Below are 16,827 nucleotides of genomic sequence, written 5' to 3'. Positions count from 1 at the left end.
CTGTTGCGCTGACTTCTGCGGATTCCATGGATCGAGCAGATGACGAATATATCTTATTTGGGACACATCCTGAGAGGACCGAGATATTCAACTTTCATACTAACGGGAAACATCGACGGAAGAAGAGGACCAGGGCGTCAACAATATTCTTGGCTACGGAATACAAGAGACTGGTGTGGCATTTAGGGTTCGGCAACAATTTTTCGTCGTGCCAAAGAGGGGTGCCTTCAGATAATAGATTAGAAATTTTGGACAAGAGAATACCTACACGCTGCAAAGTACGAGAATGTATTGATATCTAGTTAAACTGGACCAATTTCATGAATAAACAAAATATTGCGTTACGAACAATAACTTATTAGAAGTGTCAGTGTAAAGTTTGACGTCAAAAAATTAAACCAGAGTTACGCAATGAATTAAAAGAAAAAATATGTCCACTGAAATTATGAAAATCGAAAAATTGGTGTATCGAGCCATCATTAAGTACCTGTATTTAAATTAAATGTCCTTCGTATTGACCGTGAAAAATTGGACTGCAAGCTTCAAAAGAGGTAAATTTTTCATTGAAGATCATGATCGATCGGGAAGGCTAGTTAAAGACATGATTTTATCAGACCATCGAATTGGGCTAAAACAGATATCTGAAGCACTGAATATTTCATACGAACGCGTTCATCATATAGTTCACGTCAATTTGGACATGAGAAAAATTGCTGCAAAATGGATCCCCAAATGTTTGAATGTTGACCAAAAGCGTGCTAGGGTAGCAGCATCGCGTTTGATCTGTGCTCGATTTGAAAACGATGTAGACTTCTTAAGCCGAATTGTTACTATGGATGAGACTTGGGTACATTTCTACGATCCAGAAACAAAACAACAATCGATTGAATAGCGACACTCTGGTTCTCCAAGACCTAAGAAGTTTAAAATATCGTAAATTTTCTTTCAACGAGGAGATAATAAAAGCTGCGAAGGTCTGCTTTGCAGAGCAAGAGGAAACTTTTTTTTTTTGAAAAGCCTAGAGACGTTGCAGGTTCGCTGTAATAAATGTATCCAATTAAGAGGAGAGTATGTTGAGTAATAAAATATTTTGACTTTGAAATTTTGTTTGGTTCTATAGTAGGCTAAGAATTTTTCAATATATCCTCGTATATGGTAGTTGAAGAAGAAGTCGCATATAAAAATTATGAATGATTATTAGGAATAGGTTCTGGAAGTAATTTCTAGTGTCACAATTCAAGTCAGTTCAATTCATAATAGCCTAAATTTTGCCGAAACTTCAAAAAGATATTTCTATAAAAACTTCATATTATTTGTAATACTTAAAAGTAATTTCAAGTACATTTAATAATATTATTAGTAAGTTGTAACTGACTTACTAACTGTACCGGTGGTCGCGGAGGTCTTCTTCTATATGTTTTTACTTCATTATCCGATTTGGTACTGTTTCTGGTTTTTGACACTTCAGAATCACTACCAGTTCCCTCACTTTCAGATTCAGTGTGAGTCGAAATGTCCGTTTGGGCTGATATTCTTCTCGTGCGTCTAAGTGAATCTTGAAAAAATTAATGAAATAAATTTTTGTGCAAAAATTGATTGTTATCAGTAAGTTACAGTGTTACAAGACACGTACGCATGATTGTTCTTCAAGGAACAATAAGCAAATGCTACTTAGAAATACGAGTTAAATACAATTGTGGGAGATTTAAATAAGTTGAACTGAAAACTCAGGTACAAGGGTTTATTTATCATCCTTCAATAGGACAAAAGCCATAAGCAATCACAATAAGTCAGTGAAAGTTATAAAACGCAAATATCTCGCAGGGTTGCCGTGTTTTATTTGAAAGATGTGAAAAAGCTTAATTGTTATTTATAAACGTTAAAAATTAATAATCATACCACATCAATTATGCAAATATCATGATATGATAATCATTTATGCACTGTTACAGAATTTGCATGAAACAAAACAGATCATATTCCAAAAATTTTTCAATTGCAAATCGTCCACTTCATGGAAATAAACCCTATCCTAAAGGCAAAGCTTGGTTTGAAACTTATATATATCCAGATATTGAAAAATGCTCAGGATGAGATATATCAAAAATTATATCTCAATTTAAATATCAAATTTTAATGGCCAATAAATTACACAAACAAATTGTTATATGGTAAGGTCGCCTAAGAGTACGCCCGATCTAAGAGTTTATTGGAAGTAAGTAGTGTTCAAGTGCTTTCATATATGAGGATGTATTGATATCTAGTTAGCCTAGAGCAGTTCCTTGCATAAACAAAATATTAATGATGGTAAAACCCCGAAACAAGTGGATAATTTTGTTTTTGAGAAAAATACATAAACTGACTTGGCTCCACTTTTCCCATATATCCACAATAACAATCCTGACAATATCATGGATTGTGGGTCATGATTTCCTTTTGATGAAGCTGTCCAACATTGACTCAACTGATTCTTTCTTTTGTTTTTTAAAATAAATTTTGAGACATTGTCATGATTCAGTGTTTTTATCGTTAGTATTTTTCTCAATATCATTATCTTGAAATTGTGAAAATGATGTAAAACCACATTTTTCTACAGTCAGTATTAAACAGCTAATTAATTCATCCAAAATTAATCCAAACTTCTCAACATATCAATTTGGTATGCCTCATCTTCCATTCATTTTTTTTTATATATAGTTTATGTATTTTGTTATGAGCAGAGCCAATAAATATAAAATATATGTTTGAAAATTATTTAAAAATAAATTTCATGTAATTTTAGGTTATAAAATTCTTCGAACTTGTAAATATTCTACAAACTGATTTTGCTGATTTAAAACAGCTTACAATCTATATTTTGGATTTTTGTGAAGTTGTGAGAAAAGAGGCAACCCAACAAAGTATTGTGTTGCGATCAGGTATCTAACCGTTTCGTGGAACATTGAACACTGTGCGGGAAAGCCGTTGAACAGTAATAACAGATTCATTACTTTTGAACAAATGTTCAACAACGAAAACGCGATGCGACACGGTCCACTGCGCCATTCCCTCTAAAACTGGATGCTCTAAACCTACAAAACAACCAGCCCCCGCCCCTCAACTCCACTCTTTCCACTCCCTCTACTCAACTCAAATTGATCATCAAACTGACGATAGAATATTTTTGATGTTCCTCTCCTTTGTTCAGGTGAGTCTTTAGATACACTCACCCTGAGCACATCAACACCAAAGCATTATTATTGATTCAATGCCAAGGCATTTTACAGCATGCAACTTATTGATAAAAAATATTTGAAATTGTTGATAATGCATGGTATCAATTTTCTTGATGAAATTCGGAAAGATTCTATTTGATATGAGCGCAAAAATTTTAATATCGAAATTAAGTAGTAACGTCAAAAATAAATTATTAATAAATAAAAACCTAGAATAAAGATATATATACCTCTTCTTAAACGAGCAGTAGACCTTGTCGCCGGGGTAGCAGGACTCTTAGTTCTACTACCAGATGATGTCACACTTGAAGGTGTTGTAGATCTAGGAGGTTCTGCGGTTGAAGATCTAGCAGATGTTGAAGTAACTCGTGTTCTTTTAGTTCCAGGTTTGGAAACTGGACTTTTAGAACTTCCAGATAATTGAGCTGTATTTTGTTTTGAACGTTTGGTTTTCTTGGTAGCACTTAAATTTTCTGCTATTCTTTGGTACTGTATCCATTCATCATATCTAGAAACATAAATATAAACGTTTCAAATAGGCAACACCTTAAAGAAAATTATTTTGTTATAGAAATTGGTACATTGCGCACAGTGATTTTTTTAAATGATTTACAGAGAACTCAAAATAGGAATTATGGTCAAAAAAGTTTTTCCTACAGTCACTCACAAAGAATTAAAATATCTGTCGATTGGTTACAAAGAATAACTCAGCGCAGATTAAAAAAAAGCAATTTGGAGCAAAATGCGTTTAAAGTTTAAAGAGCAGTTGTCGATCACTCCAAACTGTTTATAGAGCATCGATTTTTTTTGTCTTATTTACAGATTAAGAATTTTTCACTACAACGGCTGGAATCATATCAACCAAGGAGCACCTTTTTTTGTAGACCCTACTTTACCAGCCTGTAATTTATTGAAATTCTAATTTTTTTTCACAATTTTTTTTATATTGTTAAAAAGTCGATGAACAACATATAAAAATATGGACAGTAAAAATGTTTTTTTGCTTCTAGTCTATAATACCCCTGAAACATTCACTTTACTAAAACAACAGCAATAAAAATATTATTGAGACATAAATATCACCCTTATATATAGGAAATTATACATAAAATGAAAGGAGTATATTGTTATGAACTTGTTTACGAAATGGATCGTGAAGACGGTCCTGTTCGGTTAGAATGGAAGTTTAAAATTAGGCGTATGCGGCGGCGTCTTTGATATTGCCTTGTTCTTATCGCAGCGGCGAGTTGTTTATATTATTTTTTTAGAACTAATTTCTAGGAAGGTCTTTTAATTCGTTTGTTTCCATTCTAGAATTATGGAGACATTCTTTTTGGGTATAAATACAAGTTTGTTTAGCAGATAGAGTTAGTTTATAATACAAAATGAACGGAATGAAATAGGAAACAGTAACAGATGAATTTAAATAAATTATATCAGTTAAGTATTAGTGAATAATTATTATATAAGGTAGTGTAAGTGTTCAAATAAACTGAGTAAAAGACAGTATGTATAAATTCACCCCACAGTGAGAAATAGTTTATATAAATTAGAAGAAAAACATTACAATATGAATGGAGACAAAAGAATATGGACAGTTTGTGCAGATTATATGTGATTTTCTATGTATATTTAGGTGCCAAACTAAACAAATTGTTCTAAAACAAACATATAACTAACCTTGTATTCCATCCTGTATAATGTACTAAGTAAATTTGTCCTGATTGGTCTTTATCAATTTCAATAACTTTGGCTTCATAAGTAGTTTTAGATTCGTTTGAAGATCCATAAAAAACTTTAAGTTTATCACCCACGTTAATGTTATAAGTTGGCGGTACCTCACTTATTTGTTTTTCCGCCGTTACTGGTTTTTCATCTGCAATACGTTTCTTGCCTCTTTTCTTTTCTTCGTCGGACGGAACCAAAGGTGTTATACATTTCTTGGCAGTTTTAACAGTTAGAATTTTATTATCTTTTGGAATTTTCGTTTCAGGTTTCTTCTCAGTTTTAGTTGTCTCAACAACTGAAGTTACAGTTTCTTTTGGTTTGGATTGGGCTTTAGATCTAGTATTTTGAACCTAAAAAAATGGAAATTAATAAACATTAATCATTTATAATAGATATATCGCTCTATGCGAATCTTCCATTGTTTAAAACAGTATAGAAAGTATTTTCTGTCAGTTCCTCCAGGACTTGTGTCGCTATTTCTTTAAAGCTTTAACAAACTCCAATATTGTTCCTTTTAATGCAGATTTGACTTTATGAAAGAGGTAGAAGTTGCACGGTGCAAGATCTGGCGAATAAGGTTGGTAGTTTAACAATACAAATATTTTTGTGAGCTTCTCGTTGTTCAAATGTGAAAATTTTAGGCACACACTTTTCGCTAGATAAAACTTTCTTGTGAAATTTGCCGCTAATATTCTTTGTCAATTCCTAGAAATCCAGCTGTACTGAGGTCACATCGAATAAGATTACCGACTTTAGGTATTTCCATCCGTTTGGGAAGTGAAAAGCAACTTAAACGCGAATCATCTTCAACATCTTCTCATTAATCTTGAAAAAGCTTAAACCACTCAAAAACACGTGGGCGCGACAAACATTCATTGCCATACACTTTTTTCAATAAATAATAACTAATATAGCAGACATAACTAGATTGTAAGACTTAGAACCTTATACTGTAAAAGCTTGGGCAATGCATTAAGTATTATTTGAATAGAAATATATGCAATTGAAAAATGTGTCCAGTTCAATTTAGAAAGCAATTATCAAAAACAAAGATTATCATTTGTCTGATAACCAAGCAGTGATTAGATCTCTGAGCTCCAATGTCAAAAGATCCAAGCTGGCTTGGGAATCTCTGGATAAGTTGAATAAGCTAGACATGAAGAACAAAGTCAAATTCTAATAGGTTCCCGGACAGACTGGAGTGAAAGGAAATGTAACAGTAGTTGTGCTACATAATCTTATTAAAATTAAACAAAAATGTGTTATTATCACAAACCCTGAAGGCTGAAAAATGACATGTTTAGACAGCTCCCGAAAGAGGGAATCCCAAAACACGGAATTTGTTTCGACAGTGTAGAACTTTTCACAAATTAGCAGTTATGAGGGAATTTAACTACTAGTGGAAAAAGACTAAAATTATTAGGTAATGGGGTTGTTCATCAATATTTAATAATAAAAATTAATTTTTAAATGGTCTTTACCTTACCTTTTCTTCTTCTTTTTTAATTTGTTCTTCTATTTTCTCAACGACAGGTTTAATTTTCTCGGTTAATTGTTTACCCTTTTTATCTTTAACAGGTAGAACTTTGTTTTCCTGTTTCTCTCTTTTTACTTTTGAAATTTCTTTAATAACGTCGACCTGTTCGGTAGTATCACTGGAATTAGTATCGCTAACTTCAGCTGAAGGAGGTAATCTTTTCTTTTCGACGCGTTTCACTTTCTCTTGAAAAGTTTCTTTCGTCGCCATTTCCTTCTTCTCCTCAATCGGTAATTCTTCTTTTTCCGGTGCTGGACTATTAATAGGAGTAGTTCTGTCCCGATCCCGTATTAAACTTCTACCTTTATTTTTCTTAGTTGGTCGTGTATGATTTAACATTGTCACACCAAGAGTTCGGTAAAAAGTTTCATAACTCGAAAGGCATTTTTTATATACTGCCTTTACTTGGTTGAACGTGCTTTGATTTCCTGGCAAACGTAAACGAAGACTTACTGTTCTCCATTTATTTTGATTACAGACACGATTATAACCACCCATTTTTTCTACAATACGAAACAGTCGATGAAGATCAATATCGTGATTAGAAATCGTTGGTGTTTTATTAAGAGGAGTACCGGCTTCGTCCATGAATTTATATAACTGCGCCACAAAACGATCTTTCTCTTCATTAGGCTCATCATCAGAGCTCTGAAAATAAAACTCTTTATTAATCACTATATATTATCAAAGTTTTATCTCACGTCTGTATTTCTGTACTTAAAACTATAAAAACTAAGAATTGATATGTATGCGGTTCTGACCAATATATAGAGAGATTCATGAGGAAGGTTTCGGAATCAAGTTTGTCAAGATTTTGTAAATATAACGACAACTGTTGGAAATATTTGAAAAAATCAAGCCAAATGGGCGGTTTCATTGATAACGCTATGTAATTTCTTTGAGATGTAACAAAACAATGCTGGTGGGTCATACCTCCTTTATTGTGATGTAATATATCTATATTTTAAGGTATCCCCATTACATATCGTTATATACTATACAGGAATTGAATTGATCTTTGAAAAGATACAGTATTAATACACATTAATTTAATATAAATGAATATCGTCAAAAATAAACGCGCACGAAAATAAATTCAAGCAAATTTCTCAAACCGATGACGGATATCGTTTGATATGAGGTGTAAGCAAAATGTACTGAACACACTGTTTACACTACCACTACACCAACACTCACAATTACATTGTCAGACGCGTTCCGATAACCAAATTATCGTCTTCAGAGACTAAAGGTAAACAGTTGTAATTTGAACTTGTGTTCAGTATGAATATCACAAAAGGTTCCAAAAATTCCAACTTATAAGCAAAATGTGATTGTTTCTATACATAATCATGCAGAAGATATTTGTTAGAATTCTTACTCCTTAGAACTTTTTACTTTCATTTCCTTTAATGGACTCTTTAATTTTAGACATATTTGAATAAATAACATGTTCAGGGTGAAAGCAGCACATTTGTAGGATCTATATTAAAAACTCTACTCAAAATATACTTTGGAATCTAATTATTTGTATCAATTGTTTTAAAACTTTTTTCCTCCTTCTTTTCTTTGACATCTTGTAAGCCGTGAGTTTACTGATTTCAAACACTTCTAGAATGGGTTTTTTGTTTATTTTAATCAATTTTATAGCTCACTGATACTTTAAGTACAGTTTGACAATACAGTAAGACAACGCTTAAGCTTAACAAACGAAGAAGAAAAGCAAGCAAGAGAATTTTGGAAAAACTACAATATCGTGTAGAAAACATAAACCTTTCTTGGAATATGGAGATAACTGAAAGATCTTTGAAAGGAGTATGGAAGAACATTTTGCCAGATTTAAGTAAGAGCGAAGACATTGGACACTCTGTCGATATGGTTGAAATAGTGGAACTAATGAAACAAACCGGTTAAGATGAGTTGAATGTGAAATAAGTCGAAGAAAAAATTCAAGAAACGGCAGCTGGTCTTTCTAATGATGAACTTAAGGAATTAACTGAGCAAGAAGAAAACAAAAATATTGATAGTAGTGAATTCGAAGAAGAGCAAAAAGAACTTTTGAAGGCGTTTGTAATAAGGAGTTTAACCACTGAAATTCAGGACCAATTTGTTGAAAATGGTCCAAATTTCAAATCAAGACAGGGTTATATAGCTCTCTCATGACGTATTCGCTAAAAACGTTCTGAAGCCCCCGAGTGAACCCCGTCGATTCTGACTTTCGCGTTGCTTTTCTGATAGAGGTCGTGCACTAGTTGACCAGGTATTTTGGAATTCCCATTTCGTATTTGTTCCCTAGTTCCCTTCCTCAACACAAAACCTGCTTGCTCCTTTGAAAGCTGTGGCAAAAGAAATGGTTTGAGACGGTTATGTAAGATATGCTGTTTTTCAGGTTGCTAAGGTTACAGATTTTGTGAAATATTTCTATTCCCTCCTTCTCTAGAGCCATTAAGACCTCTGCCGTTATTTGATCCACATCTCGTGATTTTTTTGTTTCAGAGAATTTTTAAGGGCATTTTCAACTTCCGATTTTAGTATATCAGGCTCTTGAGGGGTAGTTATTTCTTCTGGCAGTTATTCTAAATTACCTTTGTAAAATTTTTTATAATATACTTTCCAATTCCCATTGTTCAATACGTTCTAAAAATTTAAGATTTTTGTAATTAAATGTTTTGCTATATATTGTATTTATTTTATTGAATGCATATTAAAAGTATGCTTTATTGATTTTGTAAAATGACAATGCTGCTTTATTTTTTTATTGTACTGATGACTTTTCAATATGTCCTCAAAATATTGTGTCCTAGTAAAATAGCATTACAATTATTACATATAATTTTTTTGATAATTCCCTTTATGCCTTAATTTAATTTCTTAGTTTAAAAAAAATTGATAACTGTTGAGTAAATCCTTGTACATATGGTAAGTATAGGTATTTTACATATTTATGTTCGTTAGATATTTTTTTTTATTAATTGATTTATCCAAGTTCATCATCTGGTAATTGGATGCACTATCAGCCAACTAAAAATCACTATTCTTTTTTGAGAGATAGTTTAGATATCTAAGTCTGAAAAGGTTTTATATACCATTATTTTCTCATATTTTGATGACTTTATAAAATGTCACGTCAAAAAAATTAGTTTTATTAATTTGTTTGTTCTGAATTATGAATTCAAGTTTTTTTGGAAAATAATTGATTATTTAGTTTTTTTGATCAGCAGTTTAGCAGTTATCAACATAACAGAAAAATAATGGAAATTTTCTGTAGTTTTTACATTTTCCTCAAGATCTTCCAATAATTGTACTTTGACTTGATACGGATAGTATACTCCACTGCAATAACTTTTTGTGATTTTTTTAAGGCTTTTGATTGGCTTAATCATAAAATTTTAATTAACAAATTGTAGTACTAAGGTTTCAGGGGGACACCTCTCACATTGTTTAAGTCCTACCTTACCAACAGAAGTCAACTTGTAAGGCTTGATACAAAGATGTCGTCTTGCAAGCCAGTAGAATGTGGAGTGCCCGAAAGAGAGCTGTTAGATATTTACTCGGACTAAACAGCAGGGCTCACTGCAGGGACTTATTTAAAAGATTAAAAATTCTGAATCATCCTTCCTTATTCATCTTTGAATCAGTTTGCCTAATTCTTAAGCACGCTTCTCTAATTTTAGAAAGATCGTTGCACGGCTATACATTTAGGAACGTGGACCACGACTTTTACTTACTACTCCATGTTCATACACAATCACTTGCCAAATGAAAACAAATCGATATCATCTTTTCTCACATTCCTTAATAATTTGACAGCATATTTACTGGAAAGTGCCTTCTACTCTGTAAACGACTTCTATTCTAATAATAATATTTAATTCCGGGCATGCTGCATACTGTTTTAATTTTGCTATGGACTTATATACTAATTATTACCTTTTACTATTACCTATAATTTTTTTCTCATTGTGGTTTTCTTCTGTATATTGATATATTTTATTTTATTTGTATCTTTATTTAGTTATTTTTACATTTGTTTTGTAATTTTTACAAGCTTTTCTTGAAAAAGCATTTCTCTCTCACACCGAAACTACTGGCAAAATTGTAATAAAATTGTATATGAATGTTTTGGAAGCTGACAAATTACATAAATTTGTTTCAATATCTCCTCATAGAGAACACTTGGAATGAAATTACAATGACTTTCTAATTAAGTTGATAGAACAGTACCGTTTTAACACTTTCAATTGTTTTGTGAAGAACTAGCCTACTGTTTAGAAACATATGTTACAGCTATTGCAGATAAAAAAGTATGAAAATAAATTTGGATAAGAAATAATATTGTAACACTTACGTCAGTATAATTTTCATCACTCTCACTGTCAACTGAATGAGAATGAAATAAGGAACTCTTTTCCCAATGCGGAGGTAGTTCATTATGATCCAAAAATTGTATTGCCTTATTGATAGCTTCTACCAATACTGGACTATCAACTTTTTCAGCCAGTTCTCTGTTGAAATCGCTTACTTCTTTTTTAGGTACAGTGTAACTGAAAAAGAAATGAAAAGGATAAGATAAACTATTAATATTTTTCTCTGTATACAGAAATTTTCTGAGGATTTCAGATTTCATTATTATTCATTATAATTAACTAATTTTAAAACGGAAAAGACCTGAAATCAAGAACATTTAGATGCATTAAAATTTTTATAAAGCAAATCAGATAAAAGATACTTTTAAATTATAAATAATACAATAATAATAATAATAATAACCAAGTAATCGTCAGGACATATATTTAATACTCCCAAAATGCTACTACCCGTGAATGGAAGAGAGATAGCCGCTGAATTCTTCTTATTAATACTTTGTGTAAGCGTTCTGAAAGTAGCATAATTTGTCAGTGGTTTTGTAACTCAATATACAATTATAATATTTGTAAGAGCGTTGAAATTTAATAACAATAACTTACTATCTTCCATCTTTAAATGATCTTATAAGATATTCGTCTTTCATATTAATTCTAACTGTGGGTTGAGCCGAGGGAATAACAACAAGACCAGGAAACCAACTGTCTCTACTTCTTTTTTTCTCTGTAGTTTCTACACTCACGACCCTCTTGATATCTAACATATATGCTTCAAGATCTGGTTCATTTTCTTCTTCTACTTCACCTTCACTGCTATCTTCTCTGAAATAAACTTTAATTAATAAATCAGGATCATTAACATATTATGAAATGAAAGCCGAATTGAATACGAAAAGGTCCAAATAAGAAATAAGAGGAAAAATCGAAAATTTTCAAAAGACGAACCAATCTTCTAGTTCTTCACATATCATTGGAAAATGTGGTGGAACAAACCTAGCTTCAGAAAAAAGTTCGTCAAGAATGAACCTCTCTCAAAAAATGATCTGGTATATGTTTCAGGATGAAATATCTCAAAACAAAGTTGTAGAAGTAAGTGGATTCAAAAATAGATAGATAGACAAACACAAATGGTGTAGGTATGAACCCAAAATTGCAGACAGAAGTACAATAAGAGTATGTGGGGCACAGAACCAAACACTCTGAAAGCTTGAATAACACACCAAGTATTTTTTAATCAGAAATATGGGTCCAGTTAAACATAGACAGGAATTGTTGCAAATGGAAGATTATCATCTTGTCCAATATCCAAGCAACCGTTAGAGCTCCAATTTCATAAGATACCAACTGATCTGTTAAATCATTTAGGTAAGAAAAATAAAGTCACCCTCCAATGTCTTCCAGGACACACTGAAATGCAAGAAAATGAATTAGCAGACAGACTTGCTAAAGTAGGAGTTGATAAACTTTCATTGGACCTGAACTTTTTGTGGGATTGGCTACAGGTCTATATAAAATACACTAGAAAAGAAGGTACATAGAAAATACATAGAAAAAAACAGTTACTGGAACAATCTACAATGTTTCGGATGACTTTTAGAATTTGGTTTATTTAAATTTTATTCAACTCAAGTTCTATTTTTGTTTAATATTATCATATCTTACTTTAGCTGCCGGTTTCTCCTGCCTCTTCTGCCACCGACAACAGGATTTCCAAAATGTTCAGGATGAGTTAAAGGTAGTTGGTCTAATGTTTCGCTTTCATTAAAATGTCTACCACTTTTCAAACACAAGGCAGTACGTCTCAATGTTGTTATATCACCGTCATCAAATACTAAAACAACATTCGTATAATTAGACAACAATGTTCTATCAAATCATCACCTACTTCAAACATTTGTACAGTTTATCATTATATCATGAACCATTTGTAGCAGGTTCTCGATTATAAATGTCACAGTGAAGTGAATGAGAGCTACTACATCTTCTGGTGTCTCAACAGGTTCAAAATATTTTTTTAAGAAATCTACAGAGAAAAAAATAAAGGGCTTAGGTCAACGAGACCATCTATTCTAATCTAACAGTCAGGGAGTGTTTGTAGAAGTAGAATGGAGCAAGTACTTAATATTTTCTCTTCATATTAATCACACATCTATTAGTGAGAAAATTAAAACAAAGTACAAAAGTATAATAGTGAGCTAATCATGAAACACCTCTTAATAAAATATAAAAAATATGACAAATGGAAAAATAATCAATTACCACAATCACAGAAATTTCTACAAGAGATCAAGACATAAAGAATCTTATGAAGACTGAAGTCTATGATGATGATTGGTAAGTTAAGATTACTAGAATTTCTTAATAATTTACAGGAAATGTAACAAAGTCCATTAAAAACCTGTCAAAACTTTATCAATACCCTGATAGACAAACACCCACTCTTAATACCCTGACGCAGCTAACTCACAATTCACAGGTGGTTTTCCCGTGTATAAATATTTTCAAAACAATTGAAATAACTAAAAATTGAAACCTTCTAAAAAGTTATGGTGAAATATTCTTACTCTGTCTTATTCCAATATTGCCGATGAATTATTTTTTATGTTGGGATTCCAGCACTGTTTGTTGCATTTTTAGCATACAGCAGTAGACACATAATTCAAATACTTCTAATTTGTTTTTCAGGGCACAGTTGTAGCATACATATAGCAGAACAGATCAAATGTAGTACTTTAACACACATGTTTGGTGAGATACTTTTGTTATATGGTACAGAAATGCCGTTAATGAATATTTTTTTTGGTGTCATTATTACAATTTGTATTTCTCTGAACTCTGCAACCAATACCTAAAGTACTTCTCACCATATCCAGGATTTCATCCTTTGATTTTAATTTCAGATATTCAATATTCATTTTCTGCCTACTATCTATCCCATTTCCTCTATAGTAATAGTCAAAACAACAAGCATTATTGACTGTATTTAGCAACATTTGAAGGATTCTCAATCCCATTTTCTTTCTTATCCAAAAAATTCTACCACAGATTAACAAATGATTTCCATTGATGAGATAATCATAATTTTTCATTTTTTGTTTTTTATTTAAGCCTACCACCAGCTTTAACTTCCAATATGATTTATATTCTATTGTAAATAATAGGATAACGCAGTCTATATAAAAGATTTTAAGCAGGAAAAAGGTCAGTATTGAGTCAACAATCCATTGTTTAATTAATTTTCACGACAAATAGTGGGTGACATGTCCCTCGAATTCTCAGCACAGTGCAAAAGCAGTGTCGAGTAAAATGTTGTGAGACTGTGATATGAACAATAGTAAAGGTTCATGAAACCATGGTTTTTAATGTGATTTGATTAATTCAGGAATATCAAAGCACTTCCTCAGCTTACCAACAGTATATTGGCTACAATCCTGAATTTTAGTAATTGTTGCTTCTACAAGCTCTTTTTTATCTTGATATTTTGCTTGCACTGTTTGACCAACTCTAAGAGTACCTTTAATTTGCTCATCGGTAAGTGTTGCAGTTCCTAATCCCATTTTATATGTTACCTGGAAATAATTAATTATTTAGTATTCAAAATAAAATTTTTACAACAATAAATAAAAGACTAGTTGTTGCCTATGGCAAACAAAATAATGTTAAAATTGAAAACTAACTATAAATTAAATACTTATTTATGGGAAAATTCACTTTGAATCTAAATAGAATGTTAATCAACAACATAAATGGAAAGATATAATTTCACATGCAAATTAAAAAAATATATTGTTTTTTATACTATATATTAATAAAGACTTGCAATTCCAAGATACTATTAAACATATTAAATATAAGAAAAAATTAGTAGCTACAATAAGTTAAGGAATGTTTCTAGAATGGTTTATTTGATTTAAAAGTGAAAACAACTCCAATATTCAGTATTCTGTAAATATCAAACATACATACGACTTGCATCTTACATACCTTGCACTTTACTAGACGAACCACTTTGCTAACTTTAGCTTCACAGAAAGCACCCTTATATTTAGCACTAACAGCAGTTCCAACAGACAAATACGGAGGGTCGTCTACTTGCTAAAAAATGTATAAACAAAATGTTAATATGAAGTAATAATAAGATAAATGACTTACCATTGTTATAATTTATGTTGTTTTATTACAAACGGGGCCAAAATATCACTATATTCTTAAAAACCTTGCAAAGTTCATAAACATCGACTTCATGTTATAATTTTATAAATTTTTCCATCTGTTCCGCAAAAAAATTAGCAATTTCATCCATTAAATGTGTTTGAATTTTTCTGTATTTACAATAGTTATTAAACTGATTCTTGTATATACACTCACAGGTCACGACATAACTTTGATTGACAGATTCCTATTCACATTATACCAACCTATGAATAAAAACCAATTGGATGACAGCCAATCAGTAGGGTAAAGTTTTATGTTGCCGGATGCTACTTTTATTAACTACACATAATCCATTTTTGTGACGTCACAAATTATAGCGAACGTGTAGCCACCCCATAGTAGCTTTCATCTTAGGGACATTGACAAGAATAACGGTATATTTAGGCTCAGTTAATATTTCTGCAATCTTCTGACTGAATATATAGCTCCGCTTTGATTTTTCGGTTCCATGAGGTTTGCATGAAAGGAACTATATAATATAATAGTATGTTGTTTGTTAACATTTTACTTTGAAGTAATGTAATGCCATATAATTTGTGACGTTAAAAAACACCCTGATAGATTTGGTTAAGTAGACCTTACCATGCTTTCTAGAAGAGCACTTGTGATGAATCTATATAAATTTCCGAAGCTATGTCTTCTTAAATTCTAGTGGGGTAAAAGTTTAGCCCCCCTTCTCTAATCTAAGGATAAAAGCAAGACACCCAATTAAAATGGACATATGAATTCATCATAAACACAAAAAGAGCGATCTGTTAGAAACTCATGATGTTTTGAAATGGCAACAATGTCTCACTTTGTCTTTGTCTTAAATATTAATCAGTTTGAAAAAAATCTATAATTCTAGTCTGGAACTCGAATGAATTAATGAATCTAGCGCCACAAGACGAATTGATACAATAACTCGCGGCGCAATTGAGATTTTTTCTCAGATTCACATGCACTTTTATAACTACAGAACATACCTAACGCTCTTTTTCTAGAGATGCGTATAAAGTCGGCTAGAGAGAGGGTGCCCAAACTTCTAAGTATCAGATGAATTGTCGTCGTCACCCAATATAGATTCGCATAAGATGCTGACGGTACATATCCTACAGTTGTGTGACATGTGGGTTCCCTGAACTATCCTTTCTAGAAATTCAGCAAGATCATCGATGTTCCCAAGAGAAACCAAACAAAATTTAGTACTAAACTTGTTTTTGTAGTAGCAACACATATTTTCTTCATTTTGCTTCAACTCTCAGAGTAACTGCAATCTACCTAATAGGTAATAAACTTTTGATATGAATGGCTGGATGAAGAATTATTCCAGCAAGTAATCTCTTTTGAATCTCAATCTAATTCTTATTTTTTTTGTTTCTATATGTCTTAATTAAGATCTAAACTTATATGTGTTTATCATTCAGATCGGATGGCGGCATCTCCGCACTATTGTCGCTCACATTTAACTGTGCCTATTCCATGGGTTTGTTTAGATCATGTTTAATTTGAAACTATTGCCAAATAATGGAAATTAGCTGAGGTTGAAAAGATAAAAGCGATTTAAATTAAAAAAAAATTGTGAAATTTGATCGTCCCAGTCGTAACTTTCAAATTCTTCTTCTATATCTTCATTCTGGGTGCATGTAAATTGCGTCATTAGCGATGTTTCACATGCCTCCCTTGCAAAATAGATAATGCCTGACGGCACACGGACACATAAGTATAGTAGGTTTTGGTACACAGTTCTGCCAGCATGGCTCGTGAAGCTTTCCCCTCTGCCCCAAGA

At 31.9% G+C, this 16,827-nt stretch overlaps 1 protein-coding gene across 2 annotated transcripts in view; it reads right to left on the bottom strand.

The window, feature by feature from the left end:
- LOC130449547 (AT-rich interactive domain-containing protein 4B) overlaps window positions 1–15,270 on the bottom strand; it is a 28,112-nt gene extending 12,842 nt beyond the window's left edge. Inside the window, exons 1-10 of one of the 2 annotated variants that reach the window (XM_056787435.1) lie at window positions 14,997–15,270; window positions 14,829–14,939; window positions 14,254–14,413; window positions 12,507–12,675; window positions 11,448–11,666; window positions 10,829–11,024; window positions 6,430–7,128; window positions 4,896–5,293; window positions 3,446–3,723; window positions 1,380–1,555 (exon numbers count right to left, since the gene is read on the bottom strand). In XM_056787435.1, coding sequence (XP_056643413.1) covers window positions 1,380–1,555; window positions 3,446–3,723; window positions 4,896–5,293; window positions 6,430–7,128; window positions 10,829–11,024; window positions 11,448–11,666; window positions 12,507–12,675; window positions 14,254–14,413; window positions 14,829–14,939; window positions 14,997–14,999 — 2,409 coding nt within the window. In that variant the 5' untranslated portion in view covers window positions 15,000–15,270. The remainder of the gene's footprint in view (window positions 1–1,379; window positions 1,556–3,445; window positions 3,724–4,895; window positions 5,294–6,429; window positions 7,129–10,828; window positions 11,025–11,447; window positions 11,667–12,506; window positions 12,676–14,253; window positions 14,414–14,828; window positions 14,940–14,996) is intronic. The other variant, XM_056787436.1, reaches the window with a different exon arrangement.
- Between the last annotated feature and the right edge of the window lie 1,557 nt (window positions 15,271–16,827).

The sequence above is a fragment of the Diorhabda sublineata genome, chromosome 10 (genome assembly GCF_026230105.1).
Source record: "Diorhabda sublineata isolate icDioSubl1.1 chromosome 10, icDioSubl1.1, whole genome shotgun sequence".
Taxonomy (NCBI): domain Eukaryota; kingdom Metazoa; phylum Arthropoda; class Insecta; order Coleoptera; family Chrysomelidae; genus Diorhabda; species Diorhabda sublineata.
Note: the sequence above shows the minus strand (reverse complement) of the source record. Positions and strands in the feature narration are given on the sequence as shown.